The sequence below is a fragment of the Anas platyrhynchos genome, chromosome 5, assembly GCF_047663525.1.
Source record: "Anas platyrhynchos isolate ZD024472 breed Pekin duck chromosome 5, IASCAAS_PekinDuck_T2T, whole genome shotgun sequence".
Classification (NCBI taxonomy): domain Eukaryota; kingdom Metazoa; phylum Chordata; class Aves; order Anseriformes; family Anatidae; genus Anas; species Anas platyrhynchos.
In genome coordinates, this window is record NC_092591.1 from 40,811,140 (window position 1) to 40,825,927 (window position 14,788).

Genomic DNA, 14,788 nt, shown 5'->3' on the forward strand with positions numbered 1-14,788 from the left:
TCCATGTAAATAAACATTGAAATCTTGACATCTCTAGAGTCCACAGCACCCTGTCTGTTTGCTGACCGCAGGCTTAAGTGATGGCTGGAAAACCGAACACAGACATGTTGTTGTAGGAAATTGCTTTTGGCAACTATTTGTTCAAACTCAAGATTTTTTTTAAACCAACACTAAGAACCCACCAGAAAAAAGGACAGGTCTCCCTAATGAGTAATCTATTTTAGCACAGTCTTGTCTAGGCATGACAGTTTACTGAGAGGCTTGAAAAACTCGTAATTACCAGTGTTACAGGGCAATTAATGTATATTACACTGCACTACTCATGGCAGCAACTGTCATTTTCTCAATAAAAATGAGTACTCTTCAGCTAAAGGTGACATTAATTGGGACTTTAATGACTATGCAGAGGAGCTGAAGCCAAATATGAACAAAACAGCGATTCAATGAGCGACTTCAGAAACGAGAAAATTGTACTAAAATGAGATTAATTGCTGTTTAGAAAAAGGAAAGAACCTAAAAAGCTATTAAATTGCAGGGTTTGGGTGCCCGGGTGATGGTTGTGATGTTAATCTTGCATTCTCACAGCAGGCAAATATTCACTAAATTCAGAGCCTTTTGACAGCAGGAAAAATCATGTATGCTTAACTTCAATCCATCAAAAATATATTTCAGCTTTTATCAGTGTTCTAAATACTTCTGCAATTTCAAAAATTACTGCTCCATTCCTTGGCTGTCATCATGCAAATGCGAACACTGTCAATATTGCTATGAAAAATTCCCTGGCTTCAAAAGGCCTACTTTGGTGATAAAGAAAGAAAAACGTGAAGATTAGAATTGCAAAACACACACTACTAATATAACAGAAAGCAACAATAAGAATTTAATGTTTAAGTTGTGGAAACTGCTAAAATAGAAAATGATGGGGTGTTGTTTTAGTGTGTGTGGGAAAAAAAATAATCAAAGAATTCCCCCACTCTCCCATAAAATCTTTCAAAGCTTATAACTTTATAGATAATTACTCATTGCAAATAATTAGGACATAATTTTGCAGCTTGACTTCAGGTGATATAATTATTAAAACTGCTCTGTAGTTTCTAAAAGCCTTTATCTGTGCTACTTAATTCTTTAAAGCAATTATATAATTGCTTTTCTTTATAGCCTTTTTAACTGTCATGATGACTGTATACATAAAACATTGCACTTAAACTCTGACATATAAGAGGGATAAACATAGCTCTGATTCACTTTGAAGTTATATCTCCTGTAACTTCGAATTTTAAAACAGAAAATCAGCTCAGCCATTCAGGTTAAAAATTGCATATGGAGTATTCACATGTCTTTCAGAAGCAACCCCCTCTGTCACTGCTAGCCTGCACCAGTTGTACCCTAGAAGAGACAAAATTAGAGCTTATAATTTTTTATTATTTCCTATTCCATAATCTATTCTGTTCATTCTGCATCTTCATAATTAAACATCCATCTCAGCTACACTTTCAAAACCTCTAGCCACCTTAACACATATATCTACAAGGCAATACAAGAAAGATGATGACAATCAGGACACAGTATCTTCTTATCAGCAGGTTTCAAAGACACAATTAGTAGCATTATACCTATTAGCACTTCTGATAACTAAGTTTAGAAATTCCACAATATGTATATAAACGTATTGAGTACAAAAATCATGGACAAACAATCTCAATTATGAACTTAAACCAATTACTGTGTTCTGAATTGGGTCCACGAATTGTCATGACATTAATTTACCTACATTGTATACAGTACTTAGATGATTAGTTAAGACTGTTAATTACCTATTACTTAAAGCATCTCAAAAATGCATGAGCTAATGTTACTATACCAACCTTTAAGTTACGCATACAGTTCATAAACTCAATATATTTAAAATTTGCTGATGCAATATTTTGTATTTAATATCCAGTCTTTTGAAAAGGACAAATAAAACAAAGCAATGCATGGACACTTCAGGGTTTTGTATTCGTAATTTGCACAGGTATATGAAATAACTTTCCTTTAGTTAGTGTTTTGACATCACCAAAATTAGGATTGATGAAACTGTACTTTGTCAGCTGGTTTAAAACACAGCATAAATATTTCAAGTGAAATAGCTCCACTAACATTTTTAAAAGAAGTCTGGAATTGGTGTATGCAACACAAGATTTAATCTGTAATATAAAGCTCTGACCATGAATAACAGCCAATCCCATAAGTTATCCCATACATTATTAACACCTATGATACCTTTTCTCTGTATTAAAAAGTTTATTGTGAACTTTTCAGTTACTAGAATTCTAGGCAACTCTAAAAAACATTTCACACATCTGAACCCAACGCTGGCAAACACAATACCACAAAAGAGGGAACATTAGGAGCCACTGACACAAGAAATTGAAATCAGAGTACAATGTAATTACTGGCTAACTAGGTATTGTCTCTAGAAAAGCAATGACTTTCATCTAGAGAACTGTACAAAAATTGACATTTTCCATACTATTTATTGTCCCACCCCTGACAATCTCCATAGCCTGCAGGGCAAGTAAAAGTTATGTAGGTCTTTGGTCTGTTAGTATTTTATTTTGGAAGTGGAGAAAATGTGTTTATTTTTAATGTGAAAGATGTATTCTTTGTACCTTTCATATTCAAATTATATTCTATTAGTGGCATTGTTCTTAAGCTTTAAAAAAGAACAGATTTATCTCATTTAATCTGAGTTATGGCTTTCTCAGGTATTCTCTGAAATATCACAGAGTCTCACTCTATCTTCAGGTCTGAAAGTTAAAATATATCATGACTTAGATCAAAAACACTTGAATAAAACCAAGATCCCTACCTAGATCCCATCCAATGGCACAACTAACGTCTCCCTATCAAGGTAAATAATTTAATCTTCTAATACTACCACTGTGGGGATGAGGATCAGAACAAATACAATACTTGTCATGTAGGAGGGTAAACAGAAAGACCTATAATGTGTGGATTAGAACTCCCATAGGGTTGATTACTTTCCAATTCTGATTGTAATTAGTATGTTTTTGGTAGAACATTTCTCTTGCTACTATCACATCTTCTAAGCATAGTATAACCACCAGGCTCATAAATTTATAAGCCAAGAAGTTGCAGTTCAGGATGCCATCCAAGTTACAGTTTGGATAATCAGCAGCAAAGTTGCTCTGCACTAACAGGCAATTATAATGTTCAACTATCTATCTCATTAACAAAGATAGTTTGTTCAATTATTTTTGTCACCTGTTACCTGAATGGGCTTTTCACACATCTGAACCACTGAATTTCTATTATTTCAATTAAAAAAAAACAGTATCAACTGTAATGGAAGGAGAAGAACACTCAAACCTCCACTGGATTTGACACTGTTTTAGTATGGGTTCAGCAGGCACGTATGGAGGTCACCACTCTCTGGTTTCAGTCAGAGAGTAGGCTTCCCCTGTCAGATGTTTGAAATTTGAGGGTTTGGCTCTACTGACTTTGCCATGACCACGCAAAGCCCAGAAGTTTTTTTTGGATGTAGTGTATCAATACACACACAGTGGCAACAACCATAGACATAATGAAAAGGCATTAACAGCAAGGATTTGGAAAGCTGGTCTTGGACCTTGGGTCTAAGTCTAAACCTTTCATGGCATCTTCCTTTAAGATGCAGTTGCATTTGAATCAGGTAAGAATGAATGAAGTACATGCTATTTGAAAGGGTTGCCATTCACCAAGTTTTCTTACAGATTCTTGTCTTATATTTCTCCTTTGAATCACACAGGTCTGAGTGAGTCACACTGGACCTTTAAAAAATGACAATAAGTACTGTCAAAACATGTTTATGCTAGGATAAGATTAATTATGCCCTACCTCCTTCTATTGACTATAAATGGAGCATATGTTGAGTTCTGTGGAATGAGATCACCCAAACTGTCTAAGCTCTTCAAAATCTCCAATTCTGTTCCAGTGAATCTCAGGAATGGTTGTAGAGGTCTTACTGAAGAGACTTACAATTTATCTCTATGAAGTCTGGGAAAAACATAACAGAACAGGTTCCATAACACACATGACATTCTTGTCCCACATGCCTCCGTGACTTTTAGCATGAAGTCTATCCTGTCAGGCTTTCCATCACAGTAAGTGTATTCTCTCATTACATCTGCACTGTTATACAAGCTGTAAAAACTGTATACCTGATCTTTTTTTTCATCCTGACACAGTGTATAATGATGAACTTGGGGCCAGAATATTTTTTCCTGCTCATTACAACTTTCTGTTGTGTGGACGGAAAGAACTGAGAAAGTAAAAACAAAATTAGAAGGTGAATGGTATCTCACACAGTCAGTACCCAGGAATGCTGTACATGTTTTTAGCCAATTTAGAGTTATGTATATTTGGTAATATACAGAGAAAAATGTACAATATGGTTTCTGTGTCAGATGTATTAGTGAGGTATCCAAAGGTAATGCAATACCTAGTTCCAGTGCTTGACAGACTGTCCATGAGCTGATCTAACTCACTGACACAGAGGACACAGAGCCAACAAAGTGGGACAGTTTTCTTCTGAAGCACTGAGCTATGTTTGTTGTGACAATACCACAGTAGCATCAAGGAAGTACAGAATTCTTGAAAGCAGGAAAAAATAGAAAAAAAAGAAAGGTGGGGAAGGGGGCAAAGAAAGAAATTGCTTTCTTGGCAATGAGCCATTAGTTGACTCAGCTACCTGTGGAATCACAAAATCTTAGGGAGAAAGATTAAATCTGTGATTCCCTTGACAGGCTTCAAAAGGAAACTGGCTAATTGTTCTGTAAGATGAAATGATCTGTAATAAAAGTCACATGAATCACAAAAGTTAGTAATCTTTTGATGATCAATGGCAACAAGAAATATTCTCTAGAATACATCTAGATATTGTGGTCCACATATGAACCCTAGGATCCCTAGGAGTTTGCCACAACAAATGTATACATCTCTAAACTCACGTGATAAACTGACTATACTAGTTTCCATACTTGTTGTTTCAGCTCTCCTCAAATATTCTGCCCTTCTTTAGACCAGTACTTGCTTTCATCAAAGCCTCTGCTGTTCTTCTCTCAGCTACATTCAAAATCAAACCTCCATCTATTTTCTCCTGACTTCATTGCCTTTGACACCATCCATTACATTTCTTCAAAGAAATGTTCTCTGTTTTCTTGACTCTTATGATGTGCCTTCTACTTTAAGACTTAAACATCTTTTAGAAGAGCTTTCACAACTCTACTATGGCTTTCTGTGGGAACTCCCAAGGAGCCTCTCTAAATCTTATGTAGGAGAATCTCATTTAGAAACACTAATTTGAATGCTTCCTCTTGTGAGTACATCTGCATTACTGGTTCCATAATGCTGAAGCACTCCATTTAGGATGTGAATCCTTCAGAAGCTAACTCGATACAAGGTATGCATTCAGGAACCAAGAGTGGCACAAATTTCATTGCTGATAAAGGATATATGGACCTAGAATCATAACAGATCTCATCAAGTCATATCTGGGTCCTTCCTTTTTCATGGTGCACCAGTCAATAATGTATGGGATGACAGACAAAAGCTCCAAACACTTTCTTCCAGGTATGTCTCACAACAGTTCAAACTAATGACAGTGCCTGTACCCTGACAACTTATTCTATGCATCTCGTAACTAGATAGGCATCAACATAGCTAAACAGAGCTTTTCACTTTCTAGTCCTCTCACCCTTCTTTCTTAATCATTATGGTCAACATCACCTCATCTATTAAAAACACCTGTAGCTCACATCAGTTTCCATCTGGACTTCTCTCTGGAGCTCCTTGTATTTGACATGTTCAAATCTGGCTAATTCTTTAAGATATCTTTCTTTCCTACCTTCTCAGTACATCTACAAAGATGTACCTCTTGTACAGGTGCTCAATTATTCTCTGCCTCATTGCAGCAAAGTATCTTTGTGTGAACTTAATCAGTGCCATCTGCTTGCTCCTCTCCATCTGAATTTTGCAAAAAATAAAATAAAGTTGTATGACTATTTAAGTATGCAATTTCTTTCTTTGTGTCTGTAAAGTGGAAGACCTGTTACAGAGCTTCTAAAGACCTGCTAAAGACCTATATGACTTTCACAGTTCTATCATCTCTGTCCATTCACTGGCCAACTATCAAATCCTACACTGAACTGGCAAACCATCTCTATCCCTTATCCTCAATTGCCTCTCAAGGTTAGAAATAATTCTCAAGAAGCATTCACAAAAGCAATCTGTTCTTTTCCTCTGAATCTCTCATCTGTCAAAACACACGAAAAATGGAGCAGGTTGCTGACGTACTCAGATCAGTGAATATTATGCTGACCAATATTATCTTATTGCCTCTTTGCACTCCACTGTAAACATCTGTTGACTTTTGTATTATACTTGAACATTAAACTCTGTAGAATAAAATATCTTTTGTTCTGTTCTACAGCAATCCTTAGCACATTTTATTAGAATTTCTATGACTATGAAAGTGTGAGAACTTTTTTTGCCTCTGCTATTTCCCTTGGCCCAGGGGCTAGAAGAGACTTGATACTTTTCAGTTCAGGAGACAATGAAAATTTCAATAGTTATCAGTAAGTAAATGTTAACATGTTGTAATTGTGTAAAAAAAAAAAAGCAAAACAATACTTGTGTATTTTTAACATATATCTTAGTATAGCTATTCATTGCCACTCGTGGATGGATAACAGATATGCACCCCTATTTATTTCTATGTTAAAAATACTTGGAAACATTCATATGGAAGTCTGGAATTTTAATCTATGTATAATGCAAGTTTGATCTAGAGGAAAAAAATGCGTACACCTTCAAGACATGGCAGGATAGTTGCATATTTTTTTTTCTATGCAAGTAGCAGATACATCAACTTATCTCACAAAATGACTCATCATTTGTGATCAAGTTCAGTTAAATCCTATGAACGCCTAGATAATCAATACTGGACCATACTAAATTTCAGCAGATAGAGATTTCCTTAGAAATCTAGTATGAAAAAGGGAAAAAAGTCTCTGAATTCCTTCTCAAACTTCTTTATCAGCTCTAAAGAGTTACTTCTCTTTACTCATTTTAAAAAATGACACAGAAATAGGGAGCTTTAGTTGCCACTACCATTTTCTTTCCAGTTTTCAGTTTGTCATCAGATTTCAGATCCTTCTGGGATAAAACAGTAGTGTGGCAACCATATTCAGGAATTAGATACTGATAGACTAAAACAAATGCTATCTTTTTATTTAAAAACTGTTTGAACATTCCACTTGGTATTAGCAGGCAATGGAAAATATCAGCCTCTCACAATGCTGACATTTTCAATTATATAGCATATTGCATTTTTCATTCTGATACAAACAACATATAATGACATTCGCACAGTGAATTTCTGGTAACTAAGGTTTGAAAGAAAAAACATACAAAATTCATTCAAGAAATACAAGAAGTGCTTACATATGTCTGCTAACCCAGGGTATATTCATGGCATTTACTTTTCTTGAAAACTCTTTTGATAAAGAAAAGCATTTCTATAAAAGAGTAGATTGAAATAGTATAAACATTTTGAAAAGTAAGAATCTTTGCAATCCTCAAGAGTGTGTTTGATGTATGAATATTTACAAAAGTTATCAAGGTATATGTGCAATAGCTATTTTGTATTCTTTTGATCTATTTCCAGGCTTGTAATCAATATCAGATTAATTTATGCTTACATTTCCTGAATCACGGGCATTTGAGTCACTAAAATTCATTTAAAAAAATGAATATATGTCAATTTAACTATTTTCATAATTTTGAACATTGTTAAAACATGCATTTTCAAAGGCAAGAATAATCATGATCCTATTGTGATGAGAGTAACTCTAAAATAATGCTATTTACTATTTGTCTTTCCAGATGTAACTGCTCGTTTCCTTATTCCCTGTCATCCAAAACAAAAAGGAAAAAAAAGAAAAGCATTTCTAGAAAATGTCTTAATCTGGCCAAAATAAGCCTCTATAGTTTTGGTTCACACAGGCTTTATTAGTTTCCTGGGCTCCGTAGTGGGATAAACTGTTTCATGCATGAAGGGATCAGCATTCCTTCTCCTAATCATTGCTATTGTACCCATTACTAAGCTTTCTGAACATCTCCTATGGATATCACATGTGATCTTAATCACCTCTCAATTAATAACTTCATACTCATATTTTAGTTCTGCTACTTCTACACACAGTAATTGCTACTTGGGGATGATGCTGAAGCCTTAACTGAATATTCTGAGATTATAGTAATTTCACTACCACTGATACATTCTTACACTCAAAGTGTCCAGACAGCAGTTTCCAGTGAATAACAGCTTAATGCAACTGCTAATCCCCTCCTAGTGCCATGACAGATGTTCGTGCCCATCTCTTGTGACCAGCCTGCAACTTTGAGAAGCACAAGCCATTTTCTTATGTGGCTTGATAAGCAATGTGGTAGCTTTATTGTTTGTATAAAAAGTCTCAGAAATCTCTGCTAGCATCAGCTTTAATACCACAAAGGCTTTGTTGGTACACTGAATTACATTCTTCTGAATGTAATATAGGTGGTCTCAAAGACGAAAGACAGAAGTCAACAGCTTTTGCTTTAATATAGTAATGTTTCAACTAATTTGCCAATTCATCTTACTTGTCTCCTCAGGTAGAAGGGATGCATGGCTTTCTGCCCATTTTCTGAAGATGTGGCAGATTAAATGTTAAGGCAACTGACATCACACCAATTGTTCTCACTTGCAGAGGAAAACAGAAGTAGTATCACCTGAAGATCACTACTCTCTATATTCAAAATCAGGGATGGACAGGTCACAGGCATTGTGTGACCGAATTCCTTCACAGCACATTTTCTGCTAAATTATACTCCTCTCTATATGATTTATCATGCAGTCTAAGCTCCTGCAGGGAGAAAGAAATAACTAACTTCCTCTTATCCCACTTCAATCAGCCTTTAAACTTCCAGGAATATCCACCTTCCAAAATTCACATACAGTATTGGTCTGGCAAACAGCAACATCACCATTTCCCAGGACACAGGTAAAATCAGAAATCTAAGTGAAGTCTGCTATGCTTTCCTCCAAGGTAGATGTGCAGATCACTATTCATTTCTTGCAACTTCTAAATGCTTAGCAGTTTTCTAGGATATGTAACGTACATAAACAAACACACTCAAGGGTTGTTTCCCTTAACTACTTTCTATGTACCACTTACATACAGTCCAAGCACAGATGAGAAACACAGGCTGAGATTACAGACAATAACATATTGCATCTACAACTGTGAAGCAAGTTTTCAATAAGCTTATATTTAATAAATTAAGGATAAATGACAACCAATAAAGTGTTATGGCAAAACAGTTAAAAAAGCAGAAAAGTGAGCTGTGTGGCCCACTGAGACCTGATTAGTGTGCTGCCAACTATTTAGGAAAAAAAGAAAATAAGGTGATCCCCAATCTCTGTTAGTTACAGTTGTGAAGAGAACTTAAAAATACATAGAAAGCATAACTAAGAATAGAAGATACATATATCTCATCAGCTAAAGAGTGGTACTTTTCTAATCACTGAAAGAGTACTTGTAGGCACAAGAAGTATGTACAGTCAGGAGATGAAAATATGAAGGGCTCCTACAAGGACTGGGATTTAGGCAAAGAAAGGAAGGACGGAGAAAGAAGAGATTGCTTACACAGCCCCAGAAGTAATTGCTCTGAAAAAATATGGGTGAGTGTAAAAGTTGACAATATAAGAGAAACAAAAGGATTAAAGAGAATTCTTACACAACACTGTGATTTTTTTTCATGGAAATAACAGGCAGCAAACCAGGAAACCTAATTTTAAATTTGTATGATTTTGAACTAGAAAGGCACATAATTTTAGGATGGCATTACAGCTTCAGGATGTAAAAGCTAAGTTGTTCGTAAGAATACAGCCCCTGTAAAAGTTAATAGCACGGCTATCCACTCCACAGCATAACGAAAACACTATGCAGGCAGCTTTTAGGAGCAGAATAATAAAGAAAAACTTTTAGTTTCATGGCCTGCAGAGTTTGTTAAAAGGTATCACATGAAAATTTAATGAAAAATTAGAGAGAAAGAAAAGCCTTAAATCATCATAGATGTCTACAGCCTCAAGGATTATTATTCTGATGTTAGTAAATACAAACATACAAGTTATTTTTGTCATCTGGCTTGCCTTAATCAAGAGCTAAAAATTCATTTATTGCACTGTACACAAATGCCATGTTTATATCAATATCATATGCAGCTTGTATGAAAAAGTATACATTAAAATTGAGAACAGCAATTCATGCAATGGTCAAGAACAACCAGTAACAAAGCCACCAAATTCCAGTTGTCAAACACAATTTACAATGTATATTTCTTCTCTTCTCTGTTAAAACAGTAATTATTAAAACTAAAGCAATACGGGTGAGTGTTTATGACTTCTTATTAAAAATCCTGACTTAAAGCAGTGCTCATTTAAGCTTAAGGTTAAAGAAAATCATGTAGAGATCTCTGTGCGATGGCCTACTGACTTTATATCCTCTTGTCAAACCTCAGCAGTTTTATTTGCAGTGATACATGCCGGGGAAGGTTGGAGGTTAAAGTTGATAGGACGGCCAACAGGAAAGCCAACCAACTTCTTTCAAAAGATTACAACCCTTAACATATTAGGATCTGTCGGCAGTTACTGCTAACTTGGTAAATCTACATTTGTGTACTCTTCTGTGAACTGATCCCCAAACTCCAGGCCAACAGGATCAGAAAACCTAATTGTTACTACTTCCCTTCACTTATTCCTTTACAATTTTCTTACTGTTTAAACTATTACTTTAATTTTTGACATTATATTGATGCTTAGCACTTATCATTAGTTCTCAAAAGAACATTAACAGGTAGATAGAATTTCTTTCCTCATTTTCGTCAGCCTGTTTTTCTCTCTCACCCTGAAAATTGAAGGAAGGATTTCCTAGTCCAGGAAAGCTGACAATGAATGTAATAGCAGCACATTGCATTCAACATTGCTTCCTCTTTCTTATTTTTAAGAAGTTATCCAGATAAAAATATTGACAAATAAAATCATACCATTACTGGATAGCTGAGGTCAAAAGGGACCTCTGGGGATTCTCCAGTTCTGCTCAAACCACGGTGAACTACAGCAGGTTGCTCAGGGCTTTGTCCAGTCAGGTTATGAGTATCTCCAGGGATGGCGGCTTCACAATCTCTCTGGACAACCTGCTCCAGTGACAGCTATCACAATATGTTGAAATAGGATTTCCTATATTTTGTACGTGCTGCCATTTGACCTGTCACTGGACAGCACTGACAAGAGTCTGGTTCCATATTTTTTACTCCCTCCCATCAGCTATTTATATACATAGATAAGATTCCACTGTTCTTCTCAGCTAAACAGTCTGAACTCACACTTTCCTCCTATGTCTGATGCTCCAGTCCATTCATCATTTTTGGGGTATTTCATTGGACGATCTGCAAGTTATTAAAAAGTATTACAAAGGTCTTATTTGTAATGATGGCGGTTTTATTCTTACTTGCTCTGAGAACAGTGCAAATTTTTCCACTGACTTCAAAAACAAAACCTCTACAAAATAGACTGATCCTGTGTAAAAGATAACATATTTTTAATGCATTTGTTCCATGACAGCCACAAGAATATTTCAATATAAAATGAATAAGATTATTCAGTTATCTGCATTTGATACCATTCAGACAATAGATGACTTTTCTTAGACTTCTTCTGAAACCTTAAACTTGCAGGTATACAGAAACAAGTCTACAGTTATCATCATAATTCTTCAGCTTTGCATTTTAAAAAGAATAACTACTCCAGAAACTACACAAAATATTATTGTTGCTATGCGAGAACAACATAACTGGAAAAAAACCTTGTTATGCTCTAATACTTTATACAAAAGTAAATAAACATTTACCTCTTTTTTTTTCTTTTTTTTTTTTCTTTTTTCCCTAAGAGACAGACTTGACTTTTAAGGTTCTCCCACCTCTCCACTCCCCCTTTGAAAATCGAGAAGAATATTTGGCAAATACAAAGATCCTGCATTTCACTTCACCTACCATTTCGCTGTTGCTACAATTTTAATTATGCAAAACTCAATGGGCTCTAAAAAAATCTGACTAGGTAATTAATACTCTAAAACATACAGTGTGAGCTACTGAAAGGAATGTTCTACACATAAATTCCTTCATGTCATGGAAAAGACTCATGCAGTGCAGTGTGTTTCTCCATAGGTACAACAATATCCCATGATGTCAACAGCTTTTTCAGCCTATCTGCAATTAAACAAAAAAATTTAACATTTTCCACTGTTAAAATTTGTTTTCTACTAGTTTCAGTTCAGACCCACTCACTAGCGTGTATCATAGCAAAATCAAGGAAGGTATTATAGAAAAGATAGAAGAAATATTTGTCAAAAACAAAGCACAATTTTAAACTATTGTGTTACTGATATGCCTAAAAGGACTGTGATGACTACACAGTGTTATGTTTATATTTTAATAGTCACATTTTTGTAACTCAGACATATATATGTGTATCTGAGTGTACATATATAAATCCTGAGATAAGATCTATCTTACAATCCAGACGTTTCCCAGAGATGTGCACATGAAGTGGATTCTCCCGCCCTGCCAATTACACACCTAATTTGGTGGTCTGTTGAAGACAGGGAGAGGGGCAGATGCAGAGCAGGCTAGGGGGAGCTTACTGCTATCACATCCCTGTCTTGCGGAAATTAAACAATAATAAAAAAAATCCACAGTCAAGGGTATTAATTTTCAGAGCTCCACATGATTATTTTAGAGGGAAGGGCCAGAAAAGTGTAGGACAGACAGTACAGTGTACTTTTACAACCGGGAAAGTCTTTTCCTTAACAGTGAATACACAGGCTGTTCTCTCTGAACTTGTTCCCCCAGACATTTTGCAGAGCAGAATGATTTGAGGAGTAGTTTGACATGATTTGTATTTTTCCTAGAATCCTATCCTTTATCTTCTTAATACAAGACAAAGCACATCTGGAACTTTATGTTATTTTCGTAACATTTTATGCCAAAGTACAGACAGTACTCCTGGATTCTTTTTTACTTCCTTGACACATTATAAATGGTGATAAGAAAATGAAAGTTATGAGAAGATCTGTGCTTAGGTTTACATGCTTGCTACAAGAAGATTTTTTCGTAACAGAGCATATTCATACATCCATATCTGTAGTGCCTTTTATCCTGAATTTTAAGAAAACACCTCATCAATTTGATGTACTAACTACTATGCAAATACACAAGGTCCTATGGTCTGCCATTCAAGAAGTCAAATTAAGCCTTCAGTCCTCTGATAACACATTTGCATACTTGTCTCTTGAATGTTGTAATTTGAAGTAGTAGTACCAAACAACTACTGATAATAATCTTCTAATAAAGGAACTTATAAAAAATCATCATCAGTAAGGAGAGTTATTTAGAGCCAGGAAATGTGATTTTTAACAAAAGAGAAAACATTTTAAAACCTACTTCATTACATGTGAAGAAGTAAAAATTATTGCGGCAAAATTAACATACTGTACTGTAGTAATTTTTACTCAATGACAGCTTAGTGTGTTTACCAAGGTTTACTGAAAATCAGTCATCTCTGGTACAACACATCACAACTCTAATAGCAAATAGTCATAAAAATCCAACCACACAAAAGACTAGCAAGCAGTGAACTATTTACTAGTAAAAAAAGGAAGTGCAAGCAGACTCAGAGTTTGACTTCAGCTTCTACAAGTCCAACAGAAGTGATCAAAACTGTAATGATTCTGCAGAAGCCACGAGCTGCAGGCTGAAGAATACTAGATTGTACAGTACCTGCTACAGAAACATTATCACACCTACCATGGCCCTACCATACCATAAGCAACGAGTGGGAAGAAACAGACACAACAGACAACAGAAGGGAGTTTGGTGACAGAATGATGTGAAGCACTTCTTCCTCAAAAACTGCACACCATATACAGAAAGATTGCCAAACCTAACCGTGCACATGCCCTGTAATGCTATTGTAGTTTAGGTAGTTTGGAGTCCTCAAGTTTCAGGAAGCCTAGCAAAATTTGTGCTCCAGCTCAAGGTATCTACTCTAGGACGGTGTTTTTAAAGGTAGCATTTTCTTCTGCAAGTTCACGTGTGCAAGCAGAAAATAAACCTTTACTTTTCTTAAAAGACAAATCCTCAACTCCAAGAAAAGGGATGATTTTCCATTTCTATGATCTATCAGTCAGAGACAAATTCAACACTTACATGAATTAATGATCCAAACTTTATTTACTAGAAGACAAAACAAGACCCTAAATATTGAAGCAATATTTTCATTATGAACATTATTTTATAATGCTCTTGGGCCAGCAATTACAACTACAAACTGACAGAATTTTAGCATTTGCTGAAAAAGCACTTTGGTTAAGTTGTTTCATCTGTAAAAAAATACTCTACTACAAAAAGACAACTTCTGTGTCGATTCATTTGGTACTTGGCAAGGACAGACCAATATAGGTCAATGCTCTTGATGTGTGTGCACCAGGGTGAGAGAAAAAAAAAATAAAAAAACCCTCTTCAGGCTAAGCAAGAGAGCAAAACTACTCTACAGACAGCAGTCAATGCTGTTTATAAACCACCGCTTATCACATTTATCACATGCAAACTAAGTTCTCCTAGTTTGCCAAAAGTGGTATAATTCAATAGT

At 35.4% G+C, this 14,788-nt stretch overlaps 1 protein-coding gene across 6 annotated transcripts in view; it reads right to left on the reverse strand.

The window, feature by feature from the left end:
- CDIN1 (CDAN1 interacting nuclease 1) overlaps window positions 1-14,788 on the reverse strand; it is a 128,893-nt gene that overhangs the window by 36,673 nt on the left and 77,432 nt on the right. The window contains exon 11 of one of the 6 annotated variants that reach the window (XM_038179603.1): window positions 11,487-11,529. The exons of the other annotated variants lie outside the window; for them this stretch is intronic. Within the exon in view, the coding sequence (XP_038035531.1) occupies window positions 11,502-11,529 (28 nt within the window). The 3' untranslated portion in view covers window positions 11,487-11,501. Of the gene's footprint in view, window positions 1-11,486; window positions 11,530-14,788 lie in introns of those variants that run through there. 6 annotated transcript variants of the gene reach the window in all.